The sequence below is a fragment of the Opisthocomus hoazin genome, chromosome 5 (assembly GCF_030867145.1).
Source record: "Opisthocomus hoazin isolate bOpiHoa1 chromosome 5, bOpiHoa1.hap1, whole genome shotgun sequence".
NCBI lineage: Eukaryota > Metazoa > Chordata > Aves > Opisthocomiformes > Opisthocomidae > Opisthocomus > Opisthocomus hoazin.
Window position 1 is genome coordinate 64,940,121 of NC_134418.1, and position 17,698 is coordinate 64,957,818.

Here is a 17,698-nt window from a genome sequence, read left to right on the forward strand (position 1 = left end):
AGTGAATCTGCTGGAAGTTGCCAGGCCAGGAATGCCCCAAACGCCCTTGAAATACCCCAATTCCTCTCCAGTGTACGGGGAGCAGACTTTTCCTCACCGGGGCAGGGCTTAGAGCTGGAGCTCACCAGTCCATGGAGGGCCCCCCAACCGCCTTTCTGCTGAATTCCAGAGAAGCAGCACCTGAGTTACTCCAGGCACATGAGGAAGAGACATCTTGGAAAGGGAGCAATTGAAAAGGATCAGGAAGACTGCTTGCTGCTCTGCTTTTCCTCCTCAGCTAAAATTTCTGAGTGCATTTAGGCTGCCTTTTTGCAGCAGCACAGCACCTGGATGTCAGCACTTCCATCGGAGTCCTCGGGGCTCCCTGGGCAGCAGGACCAGCTCCAGCAGGACCCCCAGCCTGCTGGCCTGCATCAGGCAGAGCGTGGCCAGCAGGTCGAGGGAGGTGATCCGGCTCCTCTGCTCAGCACTGGTGAGATACACCGGGAATGCTGGATCCAGCGATGGACTCCCCAGTGCAAGAGAGACATGGACATACTGGAGAGAGTCCAGCAAAGGGCTGATGATGATGAAGGGATTGGAACATCTCTGCTAAGAGGGAAGGCAGAGAGAGCTGGGGCTGTTCAGCCTGGAGAAGAGAAGGCTCAGGCAGGGGCAGCTGATCAGTGTACTAATGAGTACTGACAGGGAGGAACGCAGACGAAGGAGCCATGCTCTTCTTAGTGGTACCCAGTGACAGGATGAGAGGTGATGAACACAAGCTGAAACACATGAAATCCTGTCCAAATTCAAGAAAACACTTGTTTGTGTATGTAGGCACAGGTAGTGTGTATGTTGTGTGTATGTACTTGTGTGTTGTGTATGTGTCGTGTGCGCTTGTGCTGTGTGTAGGAGTGGGGCGGTGTGTGTTGTGTGTATGCTTTGTGCTGCGAGTGTTGTGTGTGGTTGTGTCCTGTGTGCACAGCGCATCTTTTGTGTGTGTCTGTGTGTGTGTTTGCATGTGTGCATGCATTGTATTTTCATGCGTGTTCAGTGTGCATAGGGTGGTTCAGGGCTGTGTGTGGCGCCAGCCAGCACTCGGCTCCATGGGGGTGCCAAGGGGGCCCAAGAGAAGCCTCAGCCCTGGAGAGGCCCCAGACGGGGTCAGAGGCGTGTGGGAGAGAGGACTGTGGGGCACACGAGGGTTTGTGGGGCAGGCATGGGGGAAGTCCGGGGTACCCGGGGGTTATGAGGGTCGGGAAGCTCTGTGAGAGCTGTGGGGCATCCAGCAAAGCAATGTGACACCCAAAGGGTCAGAATACCGGGGGAGAGAGTTGGGTGCACATCCAGGGGATCAGGGGGACCGTGGGGGAGCCACGGGGCACCCATGGGATCTGTGCAGCACCTGGGAAGGGGAGGGTCAGGGAACATGGGGGGGAGTCTGTGGGGCACAGGAAGGATCAGAGCCACCTTCGGGGGCTATGGGACACCCGGGAGGCTGGGAAAACCCAGGGGTTTATGAGGCACACGGGGGGCCAGGTCCACCTTGGACAGGGCTGGGGGCACCCAAGGGGGCTCAGGGGAATCCACAAGAGGTGCAGGGTCGCAGGGTCCCCCCAGAAGCTGATGCCGGAGCCCAGGCCTGTGGCACCTCCTTTATTGCAGGCCCTAACAGAGCCCCCAGTGAGCGGCAGAATCCAGATTCCCCCCTGCAGCCCCGCCACGTCAAACCTCACTGGAGGGGCGCGTGGGTGCCAGCAAGGTGCACGGGCAGCCCGCCCTGGCAGGCGACCCGCACGTGGTGGTGGAGCTGCAGGGCCCGGTAGGCGCAGGGGGGCCGGGTGTCCCTTCCCCGCAGGCGGCAGGCTGTGAGGCCCAAGGGCGCTGGGGTGCTGTGGAACCCCGTTGCGTCAGGCTCCTGGGTGCAGGCAGCCACCAGCTCCTTGGCCGGTGCGTGCACAAAGGTGTTGGAGGGCTTGCAGGGCCGCCCCGGGGCCGTCACCCGCCGGCGCGCCAGCATCATCTCGCAGTAGCGGTGCTCAGCGAGCTCGGACGTCTGGGGCTCGACCACGTGCTGCCGCAGGAACTTCTGGTAGCGGCTCTCGCCCACCACCCCTGCCAGCGCTGCCAGCATCAGGGCCATGCACAGAGCCCAGCCTGCCATGGGCGCCTGTGGAAAGAGGGGGCCATCTGCAGACTGGAAACCCCACCCTGGACGCTCGATTCCTCTACAAATTCCCTCTCCCAGACACCCGAGTCCCTCACAAATCCCTCTAAATGCATGGGGACACCAACCCCCCCCACCCCCAGACACCTGGGTCATCTGTGGATCCCTCCTGGACGCCTGGGTCCCCTACAGAACACCCCGTGGACGCCTGCGTCCCCTACAGTTCTGCACCCCCCAGAAGCCTGGTGTTCCGCTATGGAACACCTCCTTTGGACCCCCGGGTCCCCTATAGATCCACCCCCCGTCCCACCACCTGGATCCTCTACATATCCTCCCTCCTCCACTGGATGCTTGGGTTCCTCATGGTCCCCTCCCGCAGACATTCTGGTCCCCTATGCATCCCTCACCCGCACCTGCATGTGTGCCTCAGTTTCCCTTATGGCCTCGGGGTCTCCGGGATCCCTCCCACTCCTCCGCACCTCTTTTATACTGGCCCCAGTGGGCCAGGGTCCAGGAGGAGGACCAGGGCAAAGAGCAAGGTCCAGCAGATGTTACGGGGGGAGCCAGGCGTCCAGGAGGCCCCACTCCCCCTTGTGGCCCCCCCAAGGTCATTAGGTAGTCATTAACGAACCACGTGGCTGGCTCTGCACACCCCCTCGGGTGTCCCCTGCCCGTGTTGCCTTGGGCAATGCATTCTGGCCCCAGGACACTTGTTCCATGGGGAGCAGGACACCCAGGTACTCTCAGGCAGCTGGGCAAGACACCCAGTTCGCTGTTGGGCGGGCAGGATGGTGGCATCACCTCTGGGGCAGCTGATGGATGCTCCTGCTCTGCTTGGACAGTGCGGTATGCCCACGGCTGCCCCATGCTGCTTGAGGAGCTATGTGTCCCATTTGAGCCCACCAGTGATTCAAGGAGAACATTGACACCGGATGCTGACACTCCATGAGAGGGCCTCAGCACTAGGGCCACGGGCTGCTTTGAGCGTGTGTCACTTGTCAGACCTGACCTACTTGTCCCCAGGGACAGCAGAGCTGCCCCTCTGCCTGTCCCAGGCCCACCATGTCCTTCAGCCTGGGGTGGGCTCAGTCCTGGGCACTGCCTTCTCCAGAAGAGCTGGAAAAGGTCTAAGAGTGGCCATGATGAAGGTGGAGAGTGCCCTGCCCTGGTGTGGTGGCATGTCCACAGCTCAGTGGGCCTCTCAAGAAAGCCTCCTTGAAGTCGCACAGCCCCTGCAGTGGGAGCATCTCAGGCACCTGGCCAAAACCTCGCAGACGTGACAGGTCAGCACAGCCCCCTCGCTGACTCCCTGAGGCTGACAAGACCCTGCTCCTGCTGGGCATGGAAGCAGGAGGGGGGGTTCTCATCACCACCCCCTGGGCACACTCTGCCTTCCACTGTCCTGGTGTGGGTGGGAAGGGGATGGCGTCCCCAGGAGCAGGAACAAGCCTGGATGCCTGGCAAGGATCCGCGTCAGCCCTGCATCCCAGTGCTGTCTCCAGCTGGCATGGTACCGGTACCCGTGCCGGAGCCCACCCTACCTGGAGGGCTCTCGGGCACCCTCACACAACCCGTGCTCCCCTCTCGTCCCAGGGGAGCCCCAGCTGCCTGGCGGGAGGTGGCTCCTGCCTTTGGGCTGTTGCTCTGAGCAGAGCCAGCGCAGCAAACCCCACCCCAGGGCGCTCTGCCCGCTGGGGCCCCACACCTCAACCCCACAAGGCTGAGAGCCAGCGTCATCCCTGGCCACCCGCAGGCCAGCGGCCCCGCTCCGGGATCTCCCGTCCCCAGCGCCGCCACCAAGCACCCACGCGTCCAGCCACGGGGCTGCAGAGCAGCAGCCCGTCCCAGCTCCCTGGGGAGCCCGGGGTGCACGGCGGGGCACACGGAGGAGGCTGGGGTGCCCCGGAAAGGGGCTCTGAGGGCCGCGGGGGGCTGTGCGGTGGGGTGAGGCCGAGAGAGAGATGCAGTGCAGGGCTGTTTCCGGGTCTCCGCAAGAAAGGCCCGGCAAGAAACAGCTTGAGAAAAGCTTGAGTAAGGCAGAAGAGGAAGACAGGTAGCGAGGGAACCTTAACGTCTGAAGCAAATCCCAGGGAGTCAATCTTACGCCACAGGCCTGCGCCCGCCGAGCTTGGCTGCGGTGGGGCCCACCAGCTGCTGGGAGCGCAGCGGTCTCAGCGGTCAGGACCAGCAGGTTTCACCCCTCGATCCACGGGCAGCTCGCCTTCCCTCAAGACGCTGTACGTTACAGATGATGACCTTAAAAATTTTTTGCTCTTTTGATATTTTTTAGCGGATTCTCCTCGTTTCTTTCTCCCCCCCCCCCCGCGCCGTTGGTTCGGCCCCGCCGTGGTACGTCCCGGCGAGGCGCGGCCCCGCCCCTTGAGAGCGCCGCCGCCCGCGGTTCTCGCGCGAGCCTCCCTCTCGTATAATCTCGCGCGAGCGGCGCTTTCCGCCCTTTTCCCTCGGCGGGGCGGGACCATGGCGGTCGGCAAGAACAAGCGGCTCACCAAGGGCGGCAAGAAAGGAGCCAAGAAGAAAGTGTAAGGGCGGCCGGTAGAGGAGGAGACGGGGCCCGGGGGCGGCGGCAGGATGGCGGCGGCGGCAGGATGCCGTGGATGCGGGGCGGATGGCGGCGGCGGGCAGCGGGCCGCTGCTGTCATGGCGGCGGCGGAGGCTGGGCGAGGGCCTCGCCTAGGCGCGGGTCGGGCCGCGTGGCAGTGGGGGGGTGGGGCAGCGGTCGGTGCCGCTGCGGCAGCGCGGGTCCGGCCGGGCCGGGCGTCCTGCGGGCCCGGCGGCGGGCAAGGCCGCGGCGTGGGGAGCGCTGCCCGGCCGGGGGAGGGCCCGCACCCGGCGCTGGCTGTCGCGCTGCGGGTCGAGGGCGTAGCGTGCTCGGCGTAGGCGCGGGGCTTCTCTGGTGGCCTTGGTGCAGGCTTGGTTGTGTCGGCTGGGGTTTGCGCTGCCCGAGTCGAGAGGTGAAACGGGGTCTGCCCGGAGCTGTAGCGCCGAATAATTTTTTGTCGTCTCCGTGATGGTTCTGCTCTTGGTTTTCCTCTTCCTGAAGTCAGTTGAAGTGAATGCCTGCCGCGCTGTAATGGCTGATGCTGTCTGCGTTCGCATGCTCCAGCCTGTCCACGTTAAACAAAATCTTGACGTTTGCACATCTGTGTCACAAAGCATGTTGGGGAGAGGTTCTTACTTCAGCCCAGTTTAATCTGAGAAAAGTAGTGAAAAATCTTTTTTGCTTTATTTAAATTAAGGGTTGATCCTTTCTCCAAAAAGGACTGGTACGATGTCAAAGCACCAGCGATGTTTAATATCCGAAACATCGGGAAGACGCTTGTCACCAGGACTCAAGGAACTAGTGAGTATGGGCTTTCGTGCAGTAGAGGGAGATGTATTTGTTCCATGTGCTAGCGCCAAATGAGACTCAATTAAAGAACTGCTGACAAATAGTTTTTGCTCATAATACTATGAACCTGCAAATGTTAAAAAAAAAAAAAAAAGGCACCTCTAACTTAATTACTTGATTTCAGTGAGTTTTCTTAAGTCGACCGAGTTGTTTAAACAAATGAGCCTTGTTGCAGGGAAGTTCATGCAGTGTGGTCCTTGTCTGTACGAGAGCACCGAACCGTGTTATATGGCACGGGAGGACGTGCCTGAAGTTTCTAGTGAACTGCTGCTGTGGTGACCTGGGAAGTTTGAGGAAAGCTAAGAATTAAGGAGTCATTCTCATCATCAGAGAGGGAGATGAGGGGGCTGTGGTCATAATAGGATCATAAAGACCATCGCCTTAGGATGGACTGTAATTTAAAACGTTCAGGTAGATATTTCAGAGCTAGAATTGATAACTTAATTGAGAGCATATGTAGAGGTGACTGGATGGTAAAGGTTTTTTGCTGCTGAATGGTAAAAAGGTTTTTTATATAAAAGTTTTTTCTATATATATAGGAACAGGAAGCCTCTTAGGAATGCAGTGTGATCCTGCTAGAGCTAACAGTATTTTTGGAAGGTTAGCTGTGTAGAATGGCTAAAAGATTGCATTATACTGTTGTGGTTGCACTTACAGTTATGGTGATGATCATTATTTTGAACTCTCTGTGTGTGAAACAAGTAAAATGTGGGTCAGTGTAAACCAGGTATGAGTTGGCCAGTGTTAAAATGGTTCGTTGTTAGAGGCAGAGCTGTGAAATGACTGCACTTAGGTGTTTGTTACTGCTTTATCTCGGATGAGCACGTGGCTTTTTATTTTTTCATTATTGTTCTTAATTTCTGAATACTTTGTAACCCCTTCCACTTCAAAAAAAAAACCAAACAACAAACCTATTATATATGCTGGAATCTGCAGTACACTGGTGTTTGTGTTCAGCATCTGATACAGTTCTCTTAAAATACAGTGGTTCTATGAGTTGATTTGTTCTTGTTGAAGATACTTAGAAACATCAGAGCTGTGAAGCTAGTGGCATCACCTGCTGTAAGAAAACATCAAATGGAAGTTCAGTATCTGACTGGAGTAATACTTTTCTAATGTTAAGAAAAGGTGGTTTATTTTGTTTTGTAATACAGAAATTGCCTCTGATGGACTGAAGGGTCGTGTGTTTGAAGTGAGCCTGGCTGATCTGCAGAACGATGAGGTTGCCTTCCGTAAATTTAAACTGATAACTGAGGACGTTCAGGGCAAAAATTGTCTGACCAACTTCCATGGGATGGACCTCACCCGGGATAAAATGTGCTCCATGGTCAAAAAATGGCAGGTGTGTAAAGAGCAAGGTCTGCATTGTTGCCGGTGGCTTTAGGACAGGAGGTCACCGCTGATGCATTGCAGAGTGATGTTTGAAGTCGCATCAGCAGATGAAAGACAGATGCATGGCTTTGAGAAACCCATCTTGTCACATTGTTGATAAATGACCGTTTCTCTTTCAGACAATGATCGAAGCCCATGTAGATGTCAAAACTACCGATGGTTACCTACTGCGCCTCTTCTGTGTGGGTTTTACGAAGAAGCGCAATAACCAAATCCGCAAGACCTCGTATGCCCAGCATCAGCAGGTTCGACAGATTCGCAAGAAGATGATGGAAATCATGACCCGAGAGGTCCAAACCAATGACCTGAAAGAAGTTGTCAATAAGCTGTAAGCTTGGGCCGTGTTTTCTTTTTCCTCCCTTACAGTTTAAATAGTTGTTTGGTCCATTGTTACTGAGAACTTGGGGAATGCTGGTGCTTCGCGTACTGTTTGGGGGAGACCAAGCGGGTGCCTCTTGTGTTGAAAAGCTAGTGTGCCATTTTCTGTGAATACTCGCATAGCCTCTGCATCACATCTGACTTCCACCAACCATCATCTTTGCATAAATGTAAATCAGGCTCTCCAGAGATTTTTTGATTCATGTTTCTACAGACTAAAACAGTAATTCTGATCCACTGGGACTGTGACTGTTCTGTGTTCTTCTGATAGAAGGAATTTTTTCAAAGCATGGTGTTTGCTTCCAAAAGTTTGATTGCAAATTCGCTCTCAAAATGAACACACATGCACTTACCACTTGTAACATTGCAGGGAAAATATGTCTTACAATCTAAACATCCTTGAAAACTGTCAAAGTGGGAAGGTAGTACTGAGGATGCAAACTTCTGTAGAAATTTATGTATTTGTAAGAATTCTTACAAGCCTGTGTTGCTGATGAAGAAGCAGGCACAATTTTGGACGTTCTGGTACTGATGTGCTCTCTGATTTCTCAGGATCCCAGACAGCATTGGCAAAGACATAGAGAAGGCGTGTCAGTCCATTTACCCTCTTCACGATGTCTATGTCCGTAAGGTTAAGATGCTGAAGAAGCCCAAGTTTGAGTGTAAGTCAATTACTGCAAACATTTAGTGTTCTTAGAGGAGGATGTGGGAAGCATGCATTTGCTTTTGGATAAAGATGTTGCAACAGCATCATAAGCTTAATTAGTTGTAATAGTAAAAGGCTTTGTCAGTCTAGTCTGACATTTGGCTTTTAGGCTTGAAAGCCAAGCAGCGGTTGTTTGGTTTGGAGCTTTTTGAATTCTTGCCTGAAACTGCTGCTGAATGTTTAAAGGCTTTGGCTTGGGAATGAATGATGACAAAATGTTTCGGTCCCAGATGACATGGAATGATTCTATTTTTCCATTTTCTGACATTCCCATATAATGCCATAGTAGGTTCTTGACTTTATCTCTTTAAAAAAAAAATTTGCAATTTCATTATGTAGCACTTGTATCACTGCTTGTTTTTTGTCTGGCTGTCAGTTACTGCAGCAGCATCTCCTTGCCTGATCTTTCTGGAACGGACTTGCTCATACCTACATTGAATGTTCTGGTGGTTTAATTTGTATATTCTGAGCAATTCAGTAATTTTAAACTGTTTAAACAGGTGCATCTCTCACTATTTATACTATATCTTCTTTTTAGTGGGCAAGCTGATGGAGCTGCATGGTGAAGGTGGTGGTTCTGGAAAACCTTCCGGGGATGAGGCAGGCACTAAAGTAGAGCGAGCTGATGGATATGAGCCGCCTGTGCAAGAGTCTGTCTGAAACTAGAAATTGATCAAAAAGAAATAAAAGTTTTAATATACGGAACTAATGTTTGGTTGCCTGTGTTGCTACTGGACAGCATTGGTACTGGATATGTGGATGGGTTTTTAATAAGGTAAACCTATTTCCTTTGTTTAAAAAAAAGAAAAAAAAGAAAAAACCCCTTGTTCTGGAGATCTGTTTTTCATCTGGTATTGCGAGATCGGTGGAAGAAGTTGGGTTCACAGAATCACAGAATAGTAGGGTTTGGAAGGGACCTCTGTGGGTCATCTAGTCCAACCCCCCTGCCGAAGCAGGGTCACCTACAGTAGGCTGCACAGGATCTTGTCCAGGCGGGTCTCCAGGGTTGTCCTTTTTGAAATCTGAAAGTACAGTACCAAGGATTCTATACGTTGATTTTTCCCAGTAACTTTGGTCCTCACACAAGGAATCTCGTAGATGAGTACAGAGGTTGTATTGGTGCAAGGTGCTTCAAGGAGGAGCACTGTACCGGGCAAATGGGGTGCTACGCAGGGACACTTGCTGTTTCAGAATTTTTTTATTACAGGGAAGTCTTAGGGATTTGTCCAGACTACTTCAGTGTTACGTGTGGGTATGTTTAAGCTTCTTGGTAGCAATTTGATAGGACCTCTCATGGGATAATTTGGTCTCCGATAGTCAAAAGGTATTAGAAGATCTTCAAATTGTAATTTGGATCGTGGAAGCAGTGTTAGTTTTGAGCAGTGCAGAATATGCTGAAGAATAGGGCTGTACATAGGTTTTAAACCTGTATCAGAACTGACGGGTAACCATAATCACAGTTGAAAAACCTGTGGAACTTCAGGGGAAAAAATTCTACAGTGAAAAGGCAATGGTTTATGTTCTGAAAATAAAGCAGGCTTAAGCGATGTGCTGAGTATTTTTAAGAGTGCTTTTTCCATTATCTGTTAGCATTTTTTTTTGTTGTTCAGCTTATGCCGGCTTAAAAATAAAAGACGGTGTTTTTCTGGGTAAAACAAGTAGTATTTTGCACTGTCAGCATGTTTTGTTCAGAGCTGGGCAACAAACCTAAACTTTGTGCTGTTGAGTTGTTGGTAAGTTTGTGATTTAAAACCTCAGAACAAAGTGGTACCAACCCACTCGGGGAGGTCACCGAGACAGGGGTGGTGGTGGCGGCTCTTGGAGTCAGCAGTGAAACAGCGTAGGCTAAGAAATGGAGAAAAGTAATGAAATGTTACTGTTGCACCAAAGATGCCAGGGGAAAGGTAGAGGGGCGCTGCCTGTGAGGGCTGTGCTCTTCAGTGTCAGGGATTTTCACCCTCTAGTTGATAATTCTGGTTGCCCAGAGAGGTAGTGGAGGCCCCATCCCTGGAAACATTCAAGACCAGGTTGGACAGGGCTCTAAGCAACCTGATCTAGTTAGCGGTGTCCCTGCTCGCTGCGGGGGGGTTGGACTAGATGACCTCTAGGGGTCCCTTCCGACCCAAAACTATGATTCTATGACCAAATAATATGCAAAATGAAAAGGATGTTTTCTAATCAATTACTCAGAAGAGTGCAGGTGATATGATTCCAAGTGATTATTTTAGTGTGGGGGATTGATGTTTAGAACAGCCCATGACTTAGTATTCAGGTAACTGTTGGATGGTGAATACAGGCCTACTTGTTCTGCTTTTTCCAGTTTGCTTAGTGGAAGGGGAGTGAGTGTTCAGAACTTTCACGATGCTGAAACGGGAGAGGGGAATAGTGCTGCTCTTCTGCTTTGCTCTTTTCATCTGTCCGGTTGAGGTGGGTGGTGTTCTCCAGGAGTCCCAGTCACATTTTTGAAGCCATAACTTCTCTAACAAGGTGAGAACTTCACTGGAGGTAGAAAACACACCGTAATTTAAGGTAAGGGCAGTGAGGCTGAAAATCCTAGAACAGTTAAGTTTTAATGCAGGTGTGTACATATATATATGCGCATATATTCAAGCCTTGCATCAGAGTAACATTTGTCAGAGCTTTCTAGTCACGGCCGTGTGTCGGCTGTATTATTTTCTCTGCTTAGCAGTGGTTCCATCCAACAGATCCCGAGGGACTGCCACTGGCCTGTACTCGCTGTGGACCAGGGGAGTTAGAAATCCTAAGGTATCATTTCTGAGCTCGTTTCTGAAACCTTGTGTGTCTTTCATCCTGTTACTTTTTCCTTCAGCTGTACGTCTGAGGAGTAGATGTTGCAAAAAGGCTAGTCCAAGAGGATTTGGGGAAAGAACGATAACTTTTTAAAAATTTTTTTTAATTTATTTTTTGGAACAGTAGATGGCTGGCATTACCACATAGGGGCTCTGGGTAAATGTATGCTTTATAAAATTATTTCAGTTGGGTGGGAGAAGTAAGTGGGAAGGAAAACTGTGCATCCTCTATTCTCTGTGCAAATACCAGCTGAAAAACCATGGTGTATGAATAGCAGCAGTCAGCAGAGCACTCTTTACGTGTAGAACCGCTCATCAGCGGAGGCTCAGCCCATGTCTCCGTCACAAGTAACCTTGGCCCAGGAAGAGCAGAGGATCACCATTGTGTGCGATGATGCCCTGCGATGACGGCTGGTTGCTGCAGGTGGCAGGTGTGAAACATACCCGAGCACGAAGGCTTCTGTAAACTGTGCTAAAGCCATTGGGATCCTGTGAGGGGTTTGGACTAGTTGTAAAGGGATGCAGTATTACTGTATGATGGGGTTTTTTTGCTGTTGGGTCAAATATTTAAGTACAGTGGGATCCACAGAATTGTCATGTCAAGTGGAAAGCTCAGCTCTCCACAGCCTAAGGCAATAAAAATGCCATCATGACATAATTATAAAAATTTTTATTGGTTAAATACATTCTTAATTTACAGAGGTACCATAACAAACTTACTGGACTTAACAAAGATTTATTTAGGACACTGTTAATTGTACACAGAACAAAGATGTCTTCCTGAAGATATTTCCAGAAGGTGGGTCAAACGGAGTATTTTGATAAATGAGGCTCTTACTAGCATAGTAATGTATAGGAGTCTAGCTGAATTTCAAGGTTACAGCCGAAATTTGCTACTGTATTGCAGTTAGGAATTGTGCTCCACCTCATTCTCAGTTTTTTTTGCAGATTATGTACTGTACACCTTAGGAATTTTATGTTATGATCCATATGCAGTTTCATGGTGATACTAGGCATCAAGTCTTAAGAAAAACCCTTCCTGTGAAAGCCAAGCATCTAACTTGTTTCCCTTTTCATGAGCAGGCTGTTTCAGGTGCCTGCAGTAATGCAAGCAGCCTTTAGGTGGCACTCCTTGCTCTGAATATAAGGCTTTGCTGCTCTCCCTGCCCTGGGTAATTGGGAGGAGATGATTAAAACAAAGCAGAGTGATCTTAGCTACTGACAGGCACTGACTTTAAACATTCAGTGGGAGTTACAAAAACAACTGGTCAATACACAGTTATAAAAATGGGGAAGAAGAAATTGAAAAAAATACAAAAATTCATTTCTACTTTTGAGACTCGTATCAAAACCTTAGAAAACTGCCAGACAAACAGTAAGTAAACATCATACACTTTAGCCTCGTCCACCACCACAATGATGCAGTATGTCTCTGGTGGACCTGGGAGCTCGCTCTGTTGGTGTGGGCTCTGCTTGGTTCTGCTGTTCTCCCCCTGCTGTGCCCATGGGAGGTTCAGGAATTGGGTTGCCACAGGTCATGGTGGAAGAAGCCTGCTTCAGCAGGGTGATCCACGACAAGTTTATGGTTGAAAAGTCTTGAGTGGGCTTGCAGGAGTCAGGAAAGCTATCTGTCTACAGATTTGATTCCTTGGATTTCTCTAGGAGGAGATGGCTGTTTTATTGGAATAAACAAAAAGAAACTTTGCCATCTCCTGCCAGGAGAGTTTGGGGAGTGGGAAGGGTCGTCCTTGGAGGTGGACTTATGTTAAAAGTTTGATTCCACAGGAGTTCTGGGTAGGCTTGTTGGGGATGGTAAAACTGAACAGCAGCTATATAAATTGTTTCCATCTTTCTAGAATAGCACATAATTTATAATTGTTTTTATAATGTTAAGCCCCTTAATGAAAGTAGAAATCCAGTTCTCGGCTCACTAGAACTGTGTGATCTTCATCCCCCAGTTGTGTGAATGGTAGAGGTGCAGTTTAAATAGACAACACTTCATGAAGCTTCTGGGGGGGGGGGGGGGCTAACATCTGTGTCTATGCTTGAAAGAACGGCGTCAAGGACCTTGTGTCCGTGCTGCATGTTCCTTGAGCTTGCTTCAGGCAAGCTCCAGTCTGCTACCGAGACTGGGTGCCTATTCCCTGCTGCAGGGGAGGCCTTCACTTCAGTTTTGGCTGTGAGCTTGTTTCTGCCTGCTCTGATGGTAACGGGAGGGGAGCGCTACCCTCACCAGCTGGCTTAGACACCAATTTAGACGCGCCCCGATCTTTTGTAGCAGTAGGTATTTGTTGCTGTACTACCTGGACCTCACATTGATAAAGTTGTAGGCAGGCACATGACTAAGTCAAAACTATCTCACAGTCAGTCATGGTGCTTCTAGTTCCCAGTCTCCATCTGCCACTCAACTGTTGGCCCTTCTGCGGCCTGAACTTCTAGACCCACAGAGAAAAATCTTGTAAGTGTATCTTGGTATCTGCTGATCTGCGTCCCTCTGAAGTCATGCTAACAGTTTACTGGTTCCTTTTTGTGAAATTGTACAAGAGTGACTGAATACTGTCAGCAATGAAAAAGCCAACTGCAACATAATTTTTTTTCTATTCCAGGCTGATGAAGTTAGCAGTTAATCAAGATGCATTTACCTATTTTGTCAGAAGCCAAGTGTTGCAAAAAGGAATTTACTACCAGAAGTTCCTATAATGTGAAGCTACCTCAATCATGTCTGTCTTGGTCATTCAAGTCACACTGCTGCTTTTCACCAAATGCTTTTGTTAGAGCTTCTTGCAGTAACCTCCTGCCAGGCGTGTTTTCCTTAGGGCCCCAGCAGACCATTTATAATGATGCTCAGTATAGTTGGTATGTGGTAATAAACTGAAAACTAATCCCATGTCTGCTGAAAGCTAAAACCAAGGCTGTATAATATCCTTCATGTTAAGGATAGGAATAGTGTTACTGAAGTATGTTCCAGTGCTTGAGTGCTTGGCAAATGAAATACAGACTGAGTGAAGACTGGCTTGCCACTTACATGAAGGGGGTGGAGGGGCAAATAGTTGGAATAGCGCAGCTACTACATGGAGGGGATCCGAGAAAGCTCAGTAAACGCTGTCCGTCACAACTAAGTTCAGCTGGGAAAGAAGGGTACGGCGGCGCTCGAAGAACAGCAGACAGTAGAAAAATCTAAACCTGTATCTGGAAGGGATTTTGGGGGAAGGGAGGAAGGTCTAAAATGATTCATACCAATTTGAACATTATTTGTTAAGAGGCAAAATATTTAGTTTGACTTCTACAAATCTTCCTGTATGAGCAGCTTGGACTAAGACTAGAAAAATACTACACAAGGATTTGCTTCTGAGTTTTCCCTCTTACCAGTATTACATTTGATATTTTTCTACTATGAAATATCAGTTATCTTCCTTACCCTCTAAGTCATGAAACAAGTGGATTCTGCTGCTAATGTTGAAGTCAAGCAGTAATGAAACCTGAATATCAAACTTGATCTACATACCGAGTGCTGTAATTACATCTTAAAAATAGTTTTTTTGAATTTGGGTTTTAAGAAGTGTTTAAAGAAGCTTACTTTATGCAGACTTTGTGCATGATAAATATTATACCAGACAGTAAACATAGTAGAATGCTATTTAAGTTAAAATGGTGTTGCACCACAGTATTTCCCTAGTTGGAAACAGCTAAAAATCCTGCTTGTATTTGCTCTCAGAGCATTCATGAAGCATGACTACATACACTGTCACAAAAGACTAAAATTTTCTTATTTGACTTCGAGATACTAGTATGACTGTCTAGAAAAAGTAGTGCAAAACATTGATAGTCAAAACACATTGATGTCTTTGTTGTGCCTTTAGGATAGAAAACATTCTCTCCCACATGCAGGGAGCACAAAGAGAGGCAACACTTCATGGCGTTCTTAAAATCTGAACAAAGTTCTTGGGGAATATCCCAGACTTTCCTTGTATCTCTCCACTCATCCAGTCCTCATCTACAGATTCCAGGTCTGTTATTGTATCACCTGCCTGTAAGAGAAGGAGTAATGTGAGCCAGTACAGCTTACTGTGTTGTGCACGCGTAGCTGATGTTATTCGGGGGCAGCTAATATCAGGCAAACACAAGTAGGATGTGGCCAGTCTCCTCTGTTGGTTACATCTCTTCGAGATTGTTTGCCAAAATCAGCTGAAGCTTCTTTTAGGGTAAATACTCGTCTCTGCTGGAAAATCACCGCCTTCCGGAAGGGAAAAATAGCACTGCTGGGTAACTTCTTGTGTTGCTTCAGCTTTCAGGTAGGCAGGCATGTTACAGAGCTGGCTCACAGGCCCCTACCTTACTTGTTATTTGTGTGTTCTCTTGCTTTGTTATGAAGGTTTCTTCAAATGCTTCCAAGCTTTTTTTTTTTTTTTTCCAATTTAGTCCAAATATTTTCCAGCACTTGGAAACCTTCCTCTTTCCTTTCCCAAAAAGGAAAGCAATCATCTAAGCAGCTCAGTGTGGCGTTTAAAATAAACTGCAGCTCCTGTATTCAATCCTTGTCCCTGTTTTCATCTTCCCATGTCACACCCTTCATTTGAAGTACTGTCATAGCCCTGCTCTTTCTTCCAGTACCTCCATTCCCCCTTTCTGCTTTAAGGAACCATCTATCCTTTCAGCACTGAAAGCTGCTAATGCTGAAACTAATTATTTTTCTAGCTTTAGAAAGAGAAAATAAGGTTTTCCAGCTGACAAACACAATTTTGGGCCTGCTGTGAAAGTCCGCTGTTGGTTGGAAACTTGCTTTTGAGGACACAGTTACCTAAATCATGACTTTGAATCTACAAGGGCACGCTGTTTCTTGTTCATGGTTCTTAATATTATCTGGACAGCCAGCAAGTATTTAATTCTTCCCCTTGCTCCAACAGCAAGTGTGTATTGGGCTGTCAAACTTTCAGATTTTGCTGTACTAGGTGTCCCTTAGAGGCACTGCTGCGGTAGCACTGGTGCTCTTACTATTATCCTCCTTCTCATTGCTGTTTTCTAAGTAAAACAAGAGGGTCCACTGACTGCGTCAACTGATGAAGAACTAAATGTACTGCAAAACAAAGTTTGTTTGTCTTGTGTTTACTGGATCGGAGAAGGCCAATGAATTCTGCAATTCCTGGCCTCGTTTCAGTATCTTCAGTGAAGATTTTGCCAATGTGAAACAAGTGGTAAGGGCAAATATTTTTTGAGAGAGGCCTTTATCAAATGTGTTAATAGCTGTGCCTGCTCTATGTGCTTTGTTCTTTCTTGTTCCAAGCCTATTTTCACAGTAGATAAATCCTATTTTTTTAGCATTCTGTAGGAGGATAACACCTTTTGGAAAATTGGGTTGAGAGGTACTTACTTTGAAGGAAAGCTCATCTTCATTTTCTCCATGAAAATCATAAAGAGCTTTGGCTTTTCCTTTCTTCCCTCCTACAGACTGTGACAGCTCTACCCTGGCTGCAGAATATGGAAGACAAGTTATTTGGATTGGAGTGAAACAAGGCTCTTTCTGGAGACGTTTCTTGTCGTTCTCATGTTTTCTACCCACTAGTGTGCTACAGGGTGTCCAGATGTTATTACACTGCTACTTGGCAAATTCACTGTCCTACTGGAATAAAAATCTCTACTGACACCAGATCATTTTATGGTACTAACACATTCTCATGGTTCTACTTCTCAGAGGACTAAATTTAAAGTTCACTTACTGGAACTTTCCAGTGGCAATATACGATAAAAGCTCTCTTTTCCTGTTTGTACTTGGAGATGAAGCGGCACTTGGTGTGTGCTATTTACCAGTTAGGTGGAATTTATTTTCTGTCAACTTTCACTTGTGGCTCTACTTGCAAAAACTACGGGGAAAAAATTGTGATTTTCTGTGTGCTCTGTGAAGGTTCTGACTGCATGGATTTGGGGACCAAATAAACAGATGCCTGAGGTGAGCAAGCAGCATTCATTCCTTGCTTCACCAAGGGGAGTACAAGAACTCTGTGCCAAGGCGCAGCAGTTGTAGTTTTACAGCTCTACCGGCTCTTTGGCTGTGCTGCAGTGTTTCTCTTCAGCTGAGGGAGAACCTGGCTCCCCCCCATCTTTTGTACCCCTGAATTCCTACTAAAGGCAGCTCAATGCTCCTGTTTTGCCTGTGCCCAAACCACACTTTAAACCAGCCCAGAATCTGTATCAGTCCCTAGATTACTTACTGAGTAGAGCATTATATTGCCATTATTAGAGAGGGTGGTTGAACGCTTAGTTTAGTTTTAGGGTCTTAAGGACTATGGTGTGTGGCTTTATTCTACTGCAGTAACAGCTGGGTCCTCCCAGAACTCTGTCCTGACTGTCACACCCCAAGGAATAATGAATTGCCATTGAGCAGGAACACTGTACCTGAGCAGGTCTGAACAAAAACTGCTGGGAAAATCCCTTCCTTTTCATTCAGTCTTCCTCTGTACCACTCCGAATCTACTTGTTCCAGTATTTGGATGTAGTCTCCCTTTTTAAAGGATAAATCGTCTTTGGTTTCTGCTGTAAAATCATGAAGTGCTTCACACCACTCTGCTGAGCGACTGTTGTTCTATTCAAGTGAACAGAAGAAATGCATTAATTTTAGAAGCGTTAATGGAGCCCATAAGCTGATGGATACCGGTGAAAGCAGCTGTACAGAACACGGGTGTCCTGACTTTCTCTCACACAATAGTGTCACTGCAGATGCAGACTAGAATGGCATTTCAGCAATTACCACACATTCCTTTTTACCATTGGTGGCAGGGGACAGGATTAATAAATTCAAAATTAGACCACTGAAACAATACTTAGAATAGAGCTAACAAGAATTTGCTTAAGCACAGAGGATA

The 17,698-nt window shown here is 48.3% G+C and overlaps 3 protein-coding genes and 1 non-coding gene across 7 annotated transcripts in view; 2 read left to right on the plus strand and 2 right to left on the minus strand.

The window, feature by feature from the left end:
• Positions 1-1,620: 1,620 nt before the first annotated feature.
• Positions 1,621-2,669, minus strand: LOC142361446 (ribonuclease CL2-like). Its single transcript, XM_075421550.1, has 2 exons — positions 2,560-2,669; positions 1,621-2,149 (listed from the first exon to the last, which is right to left on the minus strand). Exons 1-2 carry the CDS (start codon positions 2,563-2,565, stop codon positions 1,712-1,714), a joined length of 444 nt encoding a protein of 147 aa, XP_075277665.1. The 5' UTR covers positions 2,566-2,669; the 3' UTR covers positions 1,621-1,711.
• Positions 2,670-4,576: 1,907 nt separating this feature from the next.
• Positions 4,577-8,736, plus strand: RPS3A (ribosomal protein S3A). 2 transcript variants are annotated; one of them, XM_075421552.1, is made up of 6 exons: positions 4,577-4,686; positions 5,404-5,507; positions 6,710-6,897; positions 7,067-7,275; positions 7,878-7,987; positions 8,570-8,736. In XM_075421552.1, exons 1-6 carry the CDS (start codon positions 4,625-4,627, stop codon positions 8,689-8,691), a joined length of 795 nt encoding a protein of 264 aa, XP_075277667.1. In that variant the 5' UTR covers positions 4,577-4,624; the 3' UTR covers positions 8,692-8,736. The 2 variants fall into 2 exon arrangements, with proteins under 2 accessions (XP_075277667.1, XP_075277668.1); XM_075421553.1 differs by lacking the exons at positions 6,710-6,897; positions 7,878-7,987; positions 8,570-8,736 and having other exon boundaries at positions 7,067-7,250.
• On the plus strand, positions 8,231-8,300 carry LOC142361559 (small nucleolar RNA SNORD73). Its single transcript, XR_012764172.1, has one exon. It is a non-coding gene; the product is annotated as a small nucleolar RNA SNORD73 (small nucleolar RNA).
• A 2,672-nt stretch (positions 8,737-11,408) lies between the features above and the next one.
• SH3D19 (SH3 domain containing 19) overlaps positions 11,409-17,698 on the minus strand; it is an 87,950-nt gene continuing 81,660 nt past the window's right edge. For 2 of the 3 annotated variants that reach the window (XM_075421555.1, XM_075421556.1), the window contains 3 exons: positions 17,232-17,418; positions 16,210-16,307; positions 11,410-14,869 (listed from right to left, as the gene is read on the minus strand). In XM_075421555.1, coding sequence (XP_075277670.1) covers positions 14,753-14,869; positions 16,210-16,307; positions 17,232-17,418 — 402 coding nt within the window. In that variant the 3' untranslated portion in view covers positions 11,410-14,752. Of the gene's footprint in view, positions 14,870-16,209; positions 16,308-17,231; positions 17,419-17,698 lie in introns of all 3 variants that reach the window. The other variant, XM_075421554.1, reaches the window with a different exon arrangement.